The 16,468-nt window shown below is 40.8% G+C and overlaps 1 protein-coding gene across 1 annotated transcript in view; it reads right to left on the reverse strand.

The window, feature by feature from the left end:
- Positions 1-16,468, reverse strand: part of itfg1 (integrin alpha FG-GAP repeat containing 1) — a 171,151-nt gene that overhangs the window by 17,383 nt on the left and 137,300 nt on the right. Inside the window, exon 15 of the mRNA XM_061042495.1 lies at positions 1,535-1,659. Coding sequence (XP_060898478.1) covers positions 1,535-1,659 — 125 coding nt within the window. The remainder of the gene's footprint in view (positions 1-1,534; positions 1,660-16,468) is intronic.

Here is a 16,468-nt window from a genome sequence, read left to right on the forward strand (position 1 = left end):
CGATTTTTTTCATCCTGCAGATGTCGCCCTTGAGCACCAGCATGAAACCAAAACAACTTGCGCTGCATTGTTGTGTTAGCATGCTAATGCTAGTGATCTTTATTATGCTCGTATCTTCACACTGCATGTAAATTTACCTGAAATGAGCGTGATCTAGAAACACAGTTAATCAGTGAGTACAGTATGTTATTCTTCTTTTCTCTAGTCCCTCAATTAAACAACTTTTATACGTGAGGGGAGGAGTCAGCCTGCCGTCCAGGCGATGTAAACAAAGTGAAGATAGGACTCTGAAAACTCTGAAAACATCACAGACAGTGGGACTCGGGTGTTACACCCATTGTAGACAGTCATGACTCAGTTATTTTCAGAGGATATACTTGATTTCTATTATATTTAAGTGTGAAAAATCACATATAAAACAATGAAAAATAAACATAATAATTATATTCTTTTTAAATCTTTCTTATGACCTGGCTCCTCCCAGCAGACACATTGCCTCCTGTGCGGTTGCTCTGGTTAACTCTGGTTGACATCGACATGCTGACGTCTGAATAATGCCGTTGACTTTGTGATCAGATTTTTTAGAAGGTTTATTTTGGGTCTTTTTCAGCCTTTGTTGTAGAGACAGGACAGTGGATAGAGTCGGAAATCAGGTAGAGCGAGAGAGTGGGGAATAACGTGGAGAAAGGAGCCACAAGACGGATTTGAACCTGGGCCATCCGCTTGGAGGACTATAGCCTCAGCTCGCGCATTAATCACTGCACCACCAGCGCCCTTATTTATTCATATATTGACCTTGGTAGGCTGTAAAAGTGAATAACACTTCTAGGATGAATAGTCAAAACAGCTTCGACAGCATGAGAGCTCATCTCCTGACGAAGCAAAGGTGCAGACCGCTTTCTCGTTTTGCATCTTCATATTCAGACACAGAGACGCAAACTGCATAGAGCAGGGTAACGTTTTGGGCATGTTTGCACTTGATTATCATTAGTGCTGCAGATACAGCAGACAGCTGTAGCAAATGATGCAACATTTTTGGAGCTATTAGCGGCCGCATTCAATTCTTAGTGAATCAGGAGTGTTATTAGAAGATAAAAAAGTCAGTCCTGTTCCAGCACAGCCTTTCTTATTTGATCATAAAACACGAGCACACGTCTGATTCCCTTCAAGACAACGCTCACAAACCTCAGAAGAAATGTCTAACATCTGGTACATGATGTCGAATTTGCCATGAATCATTTTTTAAGGAAGTTATTTTGCTTCTGAACACCAAGACTGCGAGGCTATTTTAACGCTTTGCCATTGAATGTCTCTGCTACGCATGTCCGACTTTTATTTGAGGTAAGGCTGCTCAGATATGACCTAATTAGGTAAGATTTTTGATCCACCCATTATTCTCATCTTCCTCCTCAGTGTGTTGAGCTCTCAGACACACCTCTATCTCTCTTGTGATACTCTCTTAGACCATCAGCAGTTCATGCAGTTAGTGCTGTGAGGTGTCCAGGTAATATATAAACCTCTCATATATCCTCACCGTCTCTCCCAGCTGCCTGGGGATCCCGACGTAGAGGTGGTCCAGGAAGTTAGCGCTGCGTCCAAGTCCCAGCACGGTGTAGGGCAACTGCAGGGAGAAGTGAGCTGACTGACTCAGCTGACCAGCTGCAGGAGGGGAGAGGAGAGAAAAACACATTTTAATGTCATTAAAGGGATGTGTGTGTTTCAGCACTCTCAGGGTATTCAATACTAATGATGCATTTTGATCGATTTACAGAACATTTAGCACAGGAGGATGAATCCTGCAAACTTTTGTGATACCTTTATTCTATGATAAATGTATAGATCATTGTGACAAATAATTTACACCATATGTTATGTCCACTTGCCATATGTCTCCATGATTGTATCGATCTATTAAACCAATGTTGAGGATGTCTTTGAAGATGATTTAGTAGTTGTTTGGTTGTGGATAGTAACTTCTTTCTAATGTTTTTGTGTCTGCCCCCACCTTTGTATGTATTGCATTAAAAAAAATCATCTGATCTGAATAAACAAACAATCAAGATTAGCTTGCCTTGCACATAACTAGACCATTCTGAACACATTAGCATCATCCAGCTTCAACATAATTTGTGTCAACAGCTCTCTCTGTCTCTTGCTCTCTCTAACTTGCCTCGGTGCTGCTGAGAGAACAACAGCTGTACAGTAATCACTTGTTGCTACTTTTCAACTATTTCCAGATGTATACTGATCAGCTGTCAGTGTTTCTGTCCTTTGAGGTCAGACATGACCAGCTGAATGAATTAGACAGTTACAGGGACAACAGTTGGCATGTGTACTTGGTGCATCATTTGGTGGGCGGGGCTTGGCAGAGTAGTACGAGGTAGCAGAGGGCGAGGCAGAGGTTTTTTTTTTTTCATTGCAATGATCATATCGTGTTCTGCCACTTCAAAATAATCTGAACTGAACCAAACAAGTCTTAGAGTTGAGCTACAATCAAACTGAGTCAATGAGTGGAGCTTCAGACTACCAGTCTTATTTGGGAGTTTGGCTAATCATCTGTTTTTTTCTATTGCATTTTGGCACAGACCACAACCTTTTACTGCAGACTGAGTGGTGCCAATACTTTTCTACATTTTATATGTGACTCTTTTTTTTGCTTGCTCTCAAGTTATCAGAAAAAACTGCCCTGTCATAGCCTCCAGTTAATCACCCACAGTCAAAGGAATACAAATCAGAATAAATTAAGAAGTTGTGGGATGCAAAAATTCATACTTTTTCTCTGTATGATTAAAAGGACAGTGTATTGATGATTGTTTTTACCCCCAGCCATGCTTGTGTCAGAGTTTGGCAAGTTTTCCTTGCACATTTAGTTTTGATTTTCTGCTTGTATTGATTATTTGAAAACTTTTTCATACATACTGTACATTTAATAAACTAAGGGCTGTCAATCGATTAGATTTTTAATCACGATTAATTGGCAAATTTCAATAGTTAATTGTGACTAATCTCATGTTTGAAATTCCATTATTTTGCATTTAAAATTAAAATTTGTTAGGCTTTTATTTTGAAATTTCTAGCTTTCTTAAGCTGAGAGAACTTTACTTTATGTCTGAATTTAAGCCCACTTTTATTTTGAAATAAAGTGAGGACCTTCTGGTAGATCGAAGGTCACGACATTAACTTAACAACGGAAAAAGACATTTGTTATGGATCAAATTTGTTAATTGTTAACAAATGTAAATGTTTGATGTCATGAGGTGGATATTTCTTTTGAGTCATCATCAAATGAGGCATTCAAAGACACAGCAGTGTTGTTCTTTTCCATCACTGTGACTACAGGGAGACACTGCACAGGCTTATCTACGGTGTGCTAAAGGGACAAAATAGGATGCGATTAATCCCAATTGATAAAAAATGTATGCATTCATTTTAGACCTTAATTAATTTGTTCCATCATGCACAGAATTTTACTTCTATATAATAAATATAATTTCTTATGCTACCCAGTCGACAGCTCAACTTTGCACATGTTCAGTCCTGACTTTCTGATTAAATTGCAGCTGTGCATGTTAACATAGTGCTTATGCTACTGTAGCTGCTATGCTGCTCTCTACTTTCCCAAAGTGATCATTAAAGTTTGATGTAAAGTAATCAGCTTTGACCTGACCTATTCTGACCATGAGTGTCAGTGATAAAACTAAAACGTTCAAGTAAACACACAGACAAGAGGAGCGATGGAGCTGGGGGGACTGCAGTGTGAGACCTTGTGTTCTGACATGAACAAGCATCATAAAAGATACAAATCAGACTGAGACACCTGAGGCCAGTCCAACACCTCTCCCCCCCCCCCTGTCTCCTCACGCAACCTCCCCCCTCCTCCTCAAATCCTTCCCTCCTGACTTACTATTCTCTTCCGTCCCTCAGCATCTCATTTCCTCCTCTCTGCTCATCCCTCTCTTGCCTCCCGTGATACATCATTCCGATTTGGCCTTACTCATTTCAGCTTCTCCTTCTCCTTCTTCTTCTCCTCCCTTCTGCTCTCTCCCCTTCAAGCTGCTGTATCTCGCCCACGCCACCCAACTCTGCCAAGTGCAGCCGACATAAATCAACCTCTACGTGGTAAACAAAGAGAGGGAAGGAGCTAGAGAGAGAGGGATGGGAGCAGAGATGGAAGGCCTGGAGGCAGCCAGTGATCAGAACTAATGTGGATAGACTGCGTATTGCAGGCAGAGAGCACAACAGCTTTGCCTTTTCTCTTTATTTTTTTTAATCTGTGCCTAACCTCGGCTCAGTTTTGTAGAAGAGATTTTTCAGTTCATTTCCGACCACCTCAGCTGAACCTGGGTCACGACGGTCGATGTCTCACTGCAGCTCAGTATTTCTAATCTTTCCTCTTTCATACTGCACAAGACAAAGCTTACATTTAAACTCTGAAACATCAGATGAAGAGGTACAAATGAATCAGCCAGTTGAAGAAAGTGTGTCATAAACCCGGCTTAAACCAGTAATTGTATAGAATAGTGTAATAAACGCCCGTCCATTATGCTGTAATGTATATTCTGTGGCTCTGATCAACCTGAACGCTGAATAGACACATCGACTTTTACCCTTTCATCTCTACTGTCTCTCTTCTTTTTTTTCACTCGCTTGCTATCTCTCTATGTTTTCCTTTTTCTGAGCGTTTTTAGTGAAGGGCTGTGCTGGTGTAAAGAGGCAGCTTAATTGCCTTAATGGCACTCTGGATTCAGCGTAAGAGACAGAAATATTGGCTGTTTCCAGGGAGAGATGGGTGCAGTTTCATGGACACTGACTTGTTCAGGGTGGTACAAAGCCCCGGCTTCTAACAGCCACTGAAAGTGGATTCTGTGGTGTCTGACATTTACTGAAAAGGGACTGTATGTGTGTGTGTGTGTTCCTGTATAAGAAATGTACCAGATCAGTAAAGAGGAAAAGCTGTGGGGATTATGTACTAGATGATGATCAAGTTAGTTCTCTGAAATATTATAAAGACAACAGGTGAGCGAGTGACTTTTGGACAAATACCGTCATTTTTTAGCCATGCTTCCAGCCGTAGTTTAATAATAATAACAAAAAGTGCTGCATGGTGGCACAGTCCTCATAGCAAGAAGGTTCCTGGTTTGAATCACTCCATTGCATGTAGGTGTGAGAGTGAGCATGAAGATTTGTCTGTGTCAGCTCTGTGATTGAATAGCGACCAGTCCAGGATGTCCCCCCGCCCCTCACCCAATGACAGCTCAGATCAGCTCCAGCTGCCCCGTGGTCATGAACACGATAAGCAGTATAGATAATGGATGGATGATAATAAAACATATAGATAGATAGACACAAATAATCAAAACAAGAACCTAGTAACAACAAAATGACTGAAAATCAGAAATGTCGAACAGTAGGGTTGCTAAATAAGATCCAATATGTACAAAAACAGCAAACAAAGACCTACACAAAAAAATACAGATATGAAGGCCCCTGCTATCCAACAGCCATTATAAAACAGTGGAGTCTTTAGCGTTTTTCATTAACAGCTAACAGATTCAGCTGATTTCACAGCAGGGGGAGTGAGATACTGCAAAGGTTCACCCCCATAAATATGACAGAGTGGCAGTATGCTAAAATGGAAACCTGGGTATCTTTGTTATTGATGTCATTCAATTGTTATCCACACCAACAGCTCTGTTAAAAAAAAGACATTTTAACAAAAAGTATTGTTATAAATCATGCCGGAAGTTTCAAGGTGACTTTTAGTCTGATAGAGTAAACAGTTTGCGTATTCTAAAATAGTTTGTAAAAATACACAAAGCCCATTGCTCAAAACCTGCAGACAGACGTCATCTCCTGGCCAGCGCCATGCACAGACTAACAAAAATTGAATCATAGGGGAACAGAAACAGGGGGGAGGCTGTCATATCTGCACATTACTAAAACTATGAGGGAACTTTTCATGGGTCTCCATTAAAGCATTACTTTCTGTACCTTTTTTTAAACAAAGGCATGTAAAACAAGTAGAACGTAAAGAGCTTTGCATAGAGCAAGCCTACATAACCTCTATTCCCCAGCGGTCTCAACTCACAGAAGACAAGACAAAATAGAACATAATTCAGCCAGAAACGGTCCAGAAAGAAAGGCCGCATATTTGAGCTTTTTTTTGCATGTATAAAGTTCTGCATAAAAACTGAATGTGGGTTAGGAAAGTCAGGCTGACACAGTTTCTGGATTTGACCATAAACTGTTTAATATGGACAAAGTCTCAGTGATGTCACCCGTTGGTTTTTGAAGAGCCAAAAGATGGCGGTGGCCATATTGGAAATACAAACTCCAACTAACTTTCGGTCAATCGATAAACAGGGCAGGCGCTAAGCTTCCTGGTAAACGACTACAACGCACACACCTGTCAGTCAAATCAACCTTGCCCATATTTATGCACATGTATGCAAAACTCTAATCCTAATATAATCAAAATGGATCTGTTGCAAAAGAGATATTTTATTATATATTTTACCATAAAGAAATTAGCTTATATATATATATATATATATATATGTTGATATATTTTTTTGTTCCAGGCTGTGAAAACAGTGTATTTCTGCTGTTAAAATGGGCATTTAAATATTGGACCCTAATGGGCATTCCCTGCATACCACTAATGAAACACTGGACTGACTAACAGAGAACTGACTGCCCCCCACAGTTTCACTTTGAGGTGGATCCATCAGGGGAAGCAGTTTTAAATCAGTCCACTGAGCCCCGTCCAGCGGCCTGTTTTTTGAGGGGACTGGACCTTTAAGCCAATGTTGGTTTGAACTTTTGACGGACTGCTGCTCTCTGTCAGGAGGTGGATGGCTTACACTCGACGAGTCAGCAGGGTAGAGTGGGTCTGAGAGTGTGTGTGTGTGTGTCTGATGGAGGATCAAGCAGGGTTATGATGCAGGCAGGGAGCCTGGCCTGCGTCTGCTGAGTGCTGTGTGTGTTTGTCTGAGTGTGTGTGTGTGTGTGTGTAGACTGGCGAGAAAAAGTGTCCACGGCTGGAGCAAAGCCATATCCCAACATGGGGAGGCTGGCAAAGTCTGTTATGCCGAGCGGTGTATCAGAGTGGCTGTCTGTGTGTGTGTGTGTGTGTTGGTCTGTTTGTCAGATCTCCATATTCAGAGCCAGTGGAGGACTTGGCAAGGAAACATTGTGAACATGACTGACAGCCTACAATCCATCTCTTAAAAGACAAAGCGGATTCAAAGCAGCACAAGCAGCCACCCTTGTGTTTGTATGTGTGTGTGTGTGTGTGTGTGTGTGTGTGTGTGTGTGTGTGTGTGTGTGTGTGTGTGTGTGTGTGTGTGTGTCTGTGTGTGTGTGTGTGTCTGTGTGTGTGTGTACTTGTCATTTTCAAGTTCTAAAAACACTCACATAGACACTCTGTGGACAAGAAATATGTATAACATTAGTTATCACGAACAAGGGAACATGCATACCTAGAAGTTAACACACAGAACTCTTAAGATGGCACTGTGTTCAGGGAAATGAGAAGAAACAAAATAAATATAACAAATGAAGTAAAAGACTTTCTCCTTCAAGCATGTCAGACATTTTTCATCTTTATATTTTCTTTTTATTCAATCCCAAAACTGAGATGTGTCTTTCTTCAAATACTGCCTTGACCTGTCATCTGTACTAGACTGAACTTCATCCTTTGCTTATCTGTTAAAAATCTGACTTTAAGAAGTGCTCCGGTTGATGTCTATACACATCATTATAATTGCTGTTTTAATTGAAACAACATTGTGGTTTCACTCCTGAGAATTTCAGGAGGAACAACATGATGTAAAAAGGATGTTGCAAAAGTCTCAGTGTAGTTTACAACATATCCAAGATGTCGGACGAAGCAACAGAGTCTGACACCATGATGGCAGTTTTTGCCTTTACATCAAGGCTACATGTAAATGGACAAAAGATAATGTTGTGTACAAAAGAGTCTGATGCAGCTTCATTGCGTTTATTAGATTGCACTGGCTGAAGCTTAGCCTGAGTTTCGTTTGACTGAAAGTCAGTTTGAAACAGTATTTCCAGAATGGCGTCCTCCATTGATGTGCTGCAAAGGTCAGCTTCAGAAACCAATGTATGATGTCACTGAGACTCAACCATGCATATAGTTTATGCTGCATTCACACATCACCTGACCCCGACTTCTTGTGGAACATTTACAAGGCTGGCAGGAAAAAGTCTGCAAAAAGACGGGGGGGGGGGGGGGGGGGGGGAATTGGTCATTGGTGTTTACACATACAGATACCCTAAACATTTCAGCAACTTTTCAGGAGTTTTGTGCCTGTGTGAAAAGGCTGACAGCTGCATAGATTTAAAAAATCCTACTTGGAGGAACACACATCTAAAGTTTACACTAATACCTCACAATATTCTGCACAGAGGGGTACAAGGCAAGATTATTACTTCATAAGTGATGAGCATAAACCGAGAACTTAAGATGTCAAAAATCTTTCTCTCTTTTTGACCTGTAACATGGTAACTTATGATACACCTCGTTTACAAAAGCTGTAGAGTGCTATCACTTGATATTTTTGAAGGATTTGTCCTCATGAGACAATATGAAGTCAGTTAACAAACTGGCTTCTGAGTACACCCCTCAGTTTTCAGTGTTGAGAAACACTCCGCACACAGTTATGATGATGCAAATGCCCTTGAATGCTATGACTCCTCTACTTTGATCTCAAATTCATGCAGACTCCTGTATGCAGGTCACTGAGTACCTGAGTTAGCACTAAGCTGTGTGCGGAATCTGGATTAAGGATATGTTATTTCCATTTTACCTCCAGTCGCTGGTAGTGCAAGTGTCACGCTTGGCATAATGTCCTGACATTATGTTCCTCATTGTTCTTGCAGCACATTTGCTGATAGTGAGGACAACGAGCAGGATTAAAGGAAATGCTCTCCCCTTGTGATATTAAAGCGGGGCAAACTTATTATTTCTAGTGGACATGAGACGGCAAAATGTAACATTTGAGAGAGAAATAAAGAAGACGCAGATGCCTCTGAGGGAGCTACAAGATGTTAATGTGTGTGTGTCCATCTGTCAAGTTCTTTGGAAGCATATCCTCATGAAAAAACTCATCCTGTCCTCAGATTTTATGGTATTTGGTTGCAGAGAGAATCTGTCTAAAAAAAAAATGGAGTCAAGTGTATATAGTGCGTATAGGGAACAAAAAAGGAAAATGGAAAAAAAAAAAAAAAAAAAACCTGATTAAAAAATAAGTTGAATTAAAAAGAAAATACTGTGAAAGTAAAATCAAATCTGAAATCTTGTAAAATTAGCAAATTGCTAATGCTAACATGATCTCACCATTTCCCTGCACTCACACACCCACACACTCACACCCTCCCCAAGGCTTCAAACTAGAAGAATTTCTTTGTGCCTGTCGCTATAGAAACCATTTGCTCCCCTGATGGCGATAAAGGGAGCAAATTGCAGGGATGGAGTATGGGGGAAAGAGGTGCGCACACACACACACGTACACACAACCTGCCCCGCCTAAAGAGCCCCCCCTCTGTGTCCATACAACAGTTTCAAGATCTGGACATTGATTTGTGCAGAAAAATGTGTGTATATGAGAGTCTATATGAAATTGTGTGTGCGGGGTGATACCCTGAAGGAGCTCCAGGGCTGCATACACAGCTGATCCGTCCTTATCACCATCGAGCATTACACTGCCTCTCAAACACAACAGCACTAAATCCTGTGACACCTGCGCCCTGACCAAGACCGAAATGACACCTTAAACGTCTGAGTGTGTGTGTGTGTGTGAGAGAGAGAGAGAGAGAGAGAGAGAGAGAGAGAGAGAGAGAGAGAGAGAGAGAGAGAGAAAGCCTGAAGACAGCCTTCATCACCCTTGTTTGTCCTCATTAAACATATAATAGGAACAGCATCCTCATTAAAAATTAATCTCCTTTAAATTTTCTATCCTTGGCCAATAACAAACAACTGTAGTTTATTCTTCAGAGATAAAAACACAGTAACATCTGAAACGACAAAGAGATAATGAGAATTTTATGGCAAAAACAAACAAGTCAGAGTTATGATACATTATTTAAAAGAGTGCAGTATAAGCTTGCTCTCTTGTGAGTTTTATTAGAGAACATACAGTATAATGAGCTGCACACTTGATCTTACATGAGCTTGACCTTGTATGCTAAAAATAAATGCAAGTACTTTTGTTCTGAGAAATGTGGACAGAAGTCCTCACCAAATGGAGCCCACAGTTAACACCAAAACAGTTTTTGATATCGCAACAAAATGTTCTTTTGAATGACACCTGTTGACTGAAACCCTGGTAGAAGGAGTAAACACTTAAAACACACGAGGCGCTGGATCGTCTAGCGGTTAGGCTGCAAGGCCAAAATGCAGAGGCTATAGTCCTCGTCGCAGCGGCCTTGGATTTGAATTCAACTTCGGCCCTTTGCAGTATGTCATCTCCCACTCTCTTCTACCAACCTTTCCTTTCTCTCCTCAGCTCTCCTATCCAATAAAGCACCGAGCATGTACAGACACAAAGACAGACATGGCTAAAGGTATGGTCCAATGGATGGCAGACTCTCTCCAAGACTAACAGACCAACAAACCAAAGATAATCTTCAAATATTTCCAACAGTTCTCAAAGTCAGACAAATCCTTAATTTTATACTTTGGGGGACATGTCCTGTCGCAGTTGCCGCAACGACAGAGCCACCATGACAGACACTATGTTTATCGTTGCTATGGAAACACCGGATCTTAAGTCAAAGACGGCTGTATCAGGAAGCAACTGCTACTGAAAGCTGCCGTTCTGTTTCTGTATGTGCTGATGTGATAAAAACGTCATGTAAATTATATTTGGATACATCGTCGGTAAACATATTCTCTCCCTCAGGTCTGCTTCACCTGTTCGTCTTCCCTACGGTTAACGCAGAGTTAGATTTCATTGGGGTGGGGTTGCAGTAGCAAAGATAATCACTCCCATGATTCCCCGCCAGCCTCGACGTCATCTTTTGTAATTGTTTTGTTTGATAGCCCCCTGGTGGTGGAATTTACACACTGTGTGTTTAATTTAATCAAGCTACTTAAACAACTTTAGATTGGTCTGACTCTGTAATAAGGGACTAATAAACCCTATTCACTCATGCAAAACACTTGTGAAAATGTCCTGAATGTTTTGGATTGAGCCACATGTGTGAACAGAAATGGCAAAAGTTTTCAACCATACTTTAACCTGAATGTTTCCTGCCAGGCCCCTCCTAAAGTTTCCATTAGAAGTCGGGATGAGCTGATGTGTGAACACATCAGGTAATATTAAGAGCATTTAACTGCAAGCCGATGGGGAACGGGTGATGATGTATTTTTTCTGCACATAATGAAACTGCTCCACACTCTTTCATGCTTAACATTAGATCCGAGAAACATTTTGTTCATTGAAACCCCAGAATGTATTAAACTGAAATATAAACAACTAGGCCAAAAACAACTGTGACAAAATACAAAAATACACTTATCTCAGGAGAATATATGGCATCTATAATTTAGCTTTAGAAGAGAAAGATCACAGGGTGACAGGAGAAAGAGACGAGAGACAAAGGAGAGTGAGAGTAGGGAGGCATGAGGAGGGATTCAGAACATGGGAAGAAATGAGGTAAAAGGGACAGAGGTGTGAGGTGAGGGAGTGAAACTAGGTAAGCGAAAAAACATGCAGAAACTGATCAATAGTAATTCTCCATGTCTGCATGGACAGTTATCTCTCCAGCAGTTTTTTTGTTGCTCATCTTCTCTCCTCCTCGGTTCTGATCTCTCTGAGCTCCAATCTTTTGTTTCCACCCTCATTTTCACTCAATTTCTTTCTTCAGCTCTACTCAACGCTTTCTGCACTGTTCTCTGTGCCCTCTTATTTTCTCCCTTTCAGACCTTTTTCATTTTTCTTTTCCACCTTCTCCACAACTCTCATTTTGTGTAGTCTCCCTCTGTGCTCCATGTCTACCTTACACATACTGTGCAGTGAATCAGTTTAAGAATAGGGTAACAGTCACTGCTGACCTGATGAAAGGAGAATCTGTTGGCTCTTTACGACACAGCTTGATGATTTAGAAAGTGAAGGTACAAGTCAACTACAAACAATTTTTCATCTTCAAATTGTTTTGCATCTTCAAAATACCTAAAAGGTCAATGAATACGTCTGGGGATGAGTGCTTCAGGTTTTTTTTTTTAAAGGTTGTTTGCATAAAACTAGTATGTGTATGTGGGCTCTATGTGTGAGTGAGCCGTTGCTAATCCCCTGAACTCATTAGCCTAATTGGACAGTCTGCAGAGAGCTCCACATTGATCTGGGCCCGTTATGATTCTCCTCCCTATGAGCACTCACTCTTTTCTCTTCCAGTCTCTGTCTGTCCTCCCTCCTCATTTTTCCTACAAATATGTCCGTGAAGTATCATCTTTGGCACCGTGGACACTCTCATCTGATCTGGACACAGCTGGCCACCCAGAGTGGGGGTAGTCGACCACATTTTATCTACTACTTGTTAGGCGGCCCTAACAGCTATTACTGTTAGCAATGACAGCGCCTATATTTCTATTTTACAGACATTGGAGTGATAATGTATGAAATTGAGAAAAACAAGGAAATTGTTTATGTTTTCAAAAAGGTGCAATTTGCAGAGCACCTCAAGAAAGGATACGATACAATACGATACAAGGCCCCATTAAAAATATCACAAAACAGTGATTCTGAGATAACAGATATGTTGCAAGACAATCACATAGTGATACATCACGATATCTGATCATGAAATTCCCATCAAAAGGTAAAAACAAAAGTGCATTTATTCACGGCAATAACCTCTGCTTCGGCCAATTAACTTCCATTACCACCTTGAAGAGTCATGAGTAGCGATGCTGTGAGTCAAATTGGCAGGAAATGTGTGGACTTGTGTGCATATATGGGATTTTAGGGTGAAAATTGTTTCAAATGTTGAATGTGGTTTTTAAGAAGGATCTCAGGATGAACCCAATAAGTCTTCTGTTTGGAATGCTAAAAACTGCAGCATGTGTTACCTACAGTAAGCTGGATCTGTTCCCCATGGGATATTTGACATATTGGAGGGAAAATTGGAATATTTTATCACGTATGGACTCCATTTCTTGATTATGTGGGACCAAGAATATGCGATGTATTCTGGAAGGTACATCCTAAAACAATGAGTTAGGTCTTTTACCTGCTCTTTTTTAAAGTGTCTTGAGATAACATTTGTTATGAATTGGCGCTATACAAATAATAATTGATTGATTGACTTGTCTGTATCCATTGACCCACTGTATGAACTTGTGCTTACTGTTTTTAATTTATCATGTTGATACCTCATCTGGTGGGTGATATAAGACCGTGCTGTGCCATATATACAAGTTTGGAGAGATGTGTTCAGGGGGATGGGAGGTAATTAGAGGGTGAATAGTTTATTTTGGGACTGGGGTGAAAATAAAAAAATTGTGCACTCTGTGATAAATTTGTGATCCCAAATTGTTGATAAAAATATGTAAAAAAAGCCAGGAAATATGATTGAAAAAAAAAGTAAATATTTGGCACCAGCTAAATAATAATTGCAATAAACAATTCGGGATGACAATTTATTGCCTTATCCATTTGCTTGTCTCAAGTATGTTGTCAAACAACTAATGGAAACACGAGGAAAAGAATATGGATGTAAAGTTATGTACTTTGTTAATTTCTCACTCAGTGTATTTGGTATATTTTTTAATACTTGATATATTGTTGGTGGCAGTAGCTCAGTCTGTAGGGTTGGTAACCAGAAGGTCGCCGGTTCAAGTCCAAGTGCTGACAAAGTCTGGAAATAGGTCTGGTAGCTGGAGAGGTGCCAGTTCACTTCCTGAGCACTGCTGATGTGTCCTTGAGAAAGGCACTGTACAGTGGCTGGGTGAACCCTAAGGCTTAACCACACCCAGCAGCCTTTCAGTAAACACAGATGATGACCAGGACTCTGACTCCAGGGACAATAAAACAGCAGCGGTATATTGGGGTCAGCTGCAGTGTGTTAGGAGCCAAAGCAGAAGCAGGAGGAAACATCCACTTTTCTGTACTAGAGAAATCCTCCCCCCTAAATGTATGTTGGACTGTACGGCAATCTCTCTGAAAAAACAGACAAAACTGTATTTAGAAAAAAATAAAAATGGTCTTCTTGGTTTGTTGGTTTTGTGAAAACTTTGATGTGGACATGTTTGAGAACAGATGACTAGAGAAGTGTTGCACCATGTCATCACTGGGCTTTGACAGGACTTTTTGGTAGTGACTAATAGATTCAGAAATGTTCTTCTCTCCCCTCCTTCTGTCTGGTCCTGTTAAAAAGAGGCTAATTCATTTTCCAGTCCTGAGTCATAAGACAACCATATTAGAAGTGACAACACAGACAGCGATTAATAATCAAATCTAACCTGAGGGATATCAACTCTATTCGATTAAAGAAGATGACGATGAATTGTAATCTGTTAACCGAGGGGGTTGATATTATTTCCTGGATATGTCGAATCAAATCTGTGGGTCTAATAAAAAAAAAAATCAATGGCCTCTCTTGCTTTTTTTTAATTGGTTGACCATGACGTTAATAATGCCACTGACAGCAGCACATTATGCTGCTCCCCAGGTATCTAAAGAGAAATGGTCATGGATGATCAGGAGTGAGCTTGAACCCAGAGGGAAACAGAGCAGAGTTAATCCGTCTCTGTGTCTCTAAGAGTGTCCACTGTGAGAGAGAAAGAGAGAGAGAGAGAAATAAAAAGGCTGTTAATTAATTACTTCAACTATTCATCCCCACCAAGCTCTCCCCATCCTGCTTGCTCTCTCTTTCTCTCTCTCTCTCCCTCTCTCAGCAGGAGTCAGTTGATAATGAGGTGTGGTGTTGTCAGAATCACAGCCCGTGCTCATCCATCCAACATGCTTAGTAAGGGGGCATGGCACACACTCAGATACACACAAACACACACACATACACACAAGGTCATGAAGAGAAGAAAAGTCAAGTTATGCAACTGCACACACACACACATGCACATGCAAACACCTGACAGACACGCACACACAAAGAAAAGAGAAAAACCTTGCTGATGTTGCTGCTGACCTTTGATTTTGTTATAAGACGTTTACAAGACATCTGTATTATGCCTGAGTGTGAATACATTACGATATGTACTATATCTATAGAAAAGCTGCTCTCTTAAAGTTAATTATTGAAATCCTTAGTGAGGAAGATTCTGGATGATGTACACAGAGAACTGCAGGAGCAACAGCAAGGCGGGCTGTAGAAGACTGTCGAACGGAGTCTCAAAATGACCTTAAAGTCTCCCCAGAAACATCATTATAAAACTAATTAAAACATGTTTAATCACTGATTAAGGAAGTTAAAAAAAAGAAGGCAGGGCATGACAGTAGAACGACAAAACAAAGCAGGCAAAGCGTCAGAGGAAAATGCTATGATGAAATTGTTTGCCATTGTATCAACGCATTGTGTAGTTCACCAAAGTATCAACAAAAGAGCAGAACCAATCACAGAAAACATGATGAAGCAGTTTGATTAAAAGCACACTGATTGCATCCGCCGTGCAGAGTTAACAGGATAAAAACTCTCTCCTACTCATGTGTTCTCACATCGGCTCACCCCGACTTCACATGGACATTTTTACCAGGGGGGGCTGGCAGGAAAACTTCAGGTTAAAGTCAGGGTGGAAAATGTGGCTGCCTGCGTTCACACATGCAGCTCACCCTGAACATTTTGTCAGAATTTTCAGAAGTTATGCTTAAGTGTCAAAGCACTCTGGCCTGTTCAGCGAGGCCTTTTGTTTAGGTCCGCTATAACCGCAGGGAAATGAATAATATAGTTAAAACCATCGATCACGTTACTTTGAATAAACAGAAAGAAGTTGTTAGCTGGAAATGAATAATGCCCAGCCGACAGCCAGTGCTGATGGCAGACTAATTACATTTTATCGTACAGCTTAATATATGAGTCTCATGTAGGGAGAAAAGAGCGGTTTTGGTGTGTTGTAATGAACTTAAGAAAAATAAATTAAAGGAAGGAAAGGTGTGCTCTTTTTCTGCCCCCTCTCTTAATTCAATGTGTATCTTCTTCTCTTCATTCTTCAAACTCTTGAATTACCAAAATCATCTCTCTTCCTTCCTCTACTCACAATCTCAGTGCATCCCAAATCACTCAATAACTTCTCCTCTCTCTTTTTTCCTAACTTCCTCCTGTATTTCCAGCTTCCAGCTTCCAGCCCTTACCCCATCTCTCAGCATATCATAATCTCTCCTTTCCTCAGCGCTGTCTCCCCCTTTCAGGAGGGTGAAGGGTAAGTGAAGATCGTTGGGCCCCAGTGGAGAGGCCCAGACATCGTGGGTGTGTATCAGTGCGTGTGTTTTGT

Source organism: Labrus mixtus, chromosome 1 (assembly GCF_963584025.1).
Source record: "Labrus mixtus chromosome 1, fLabMix1.1, whole genome shotgun sequence".
NCBI classification, from domain to species: domain Eukaryota; kingdom Metazoa; phylum Chordata; class Actinopteri; order Labriformes; family Labridae; genus Labrus; species Labrus mixtus.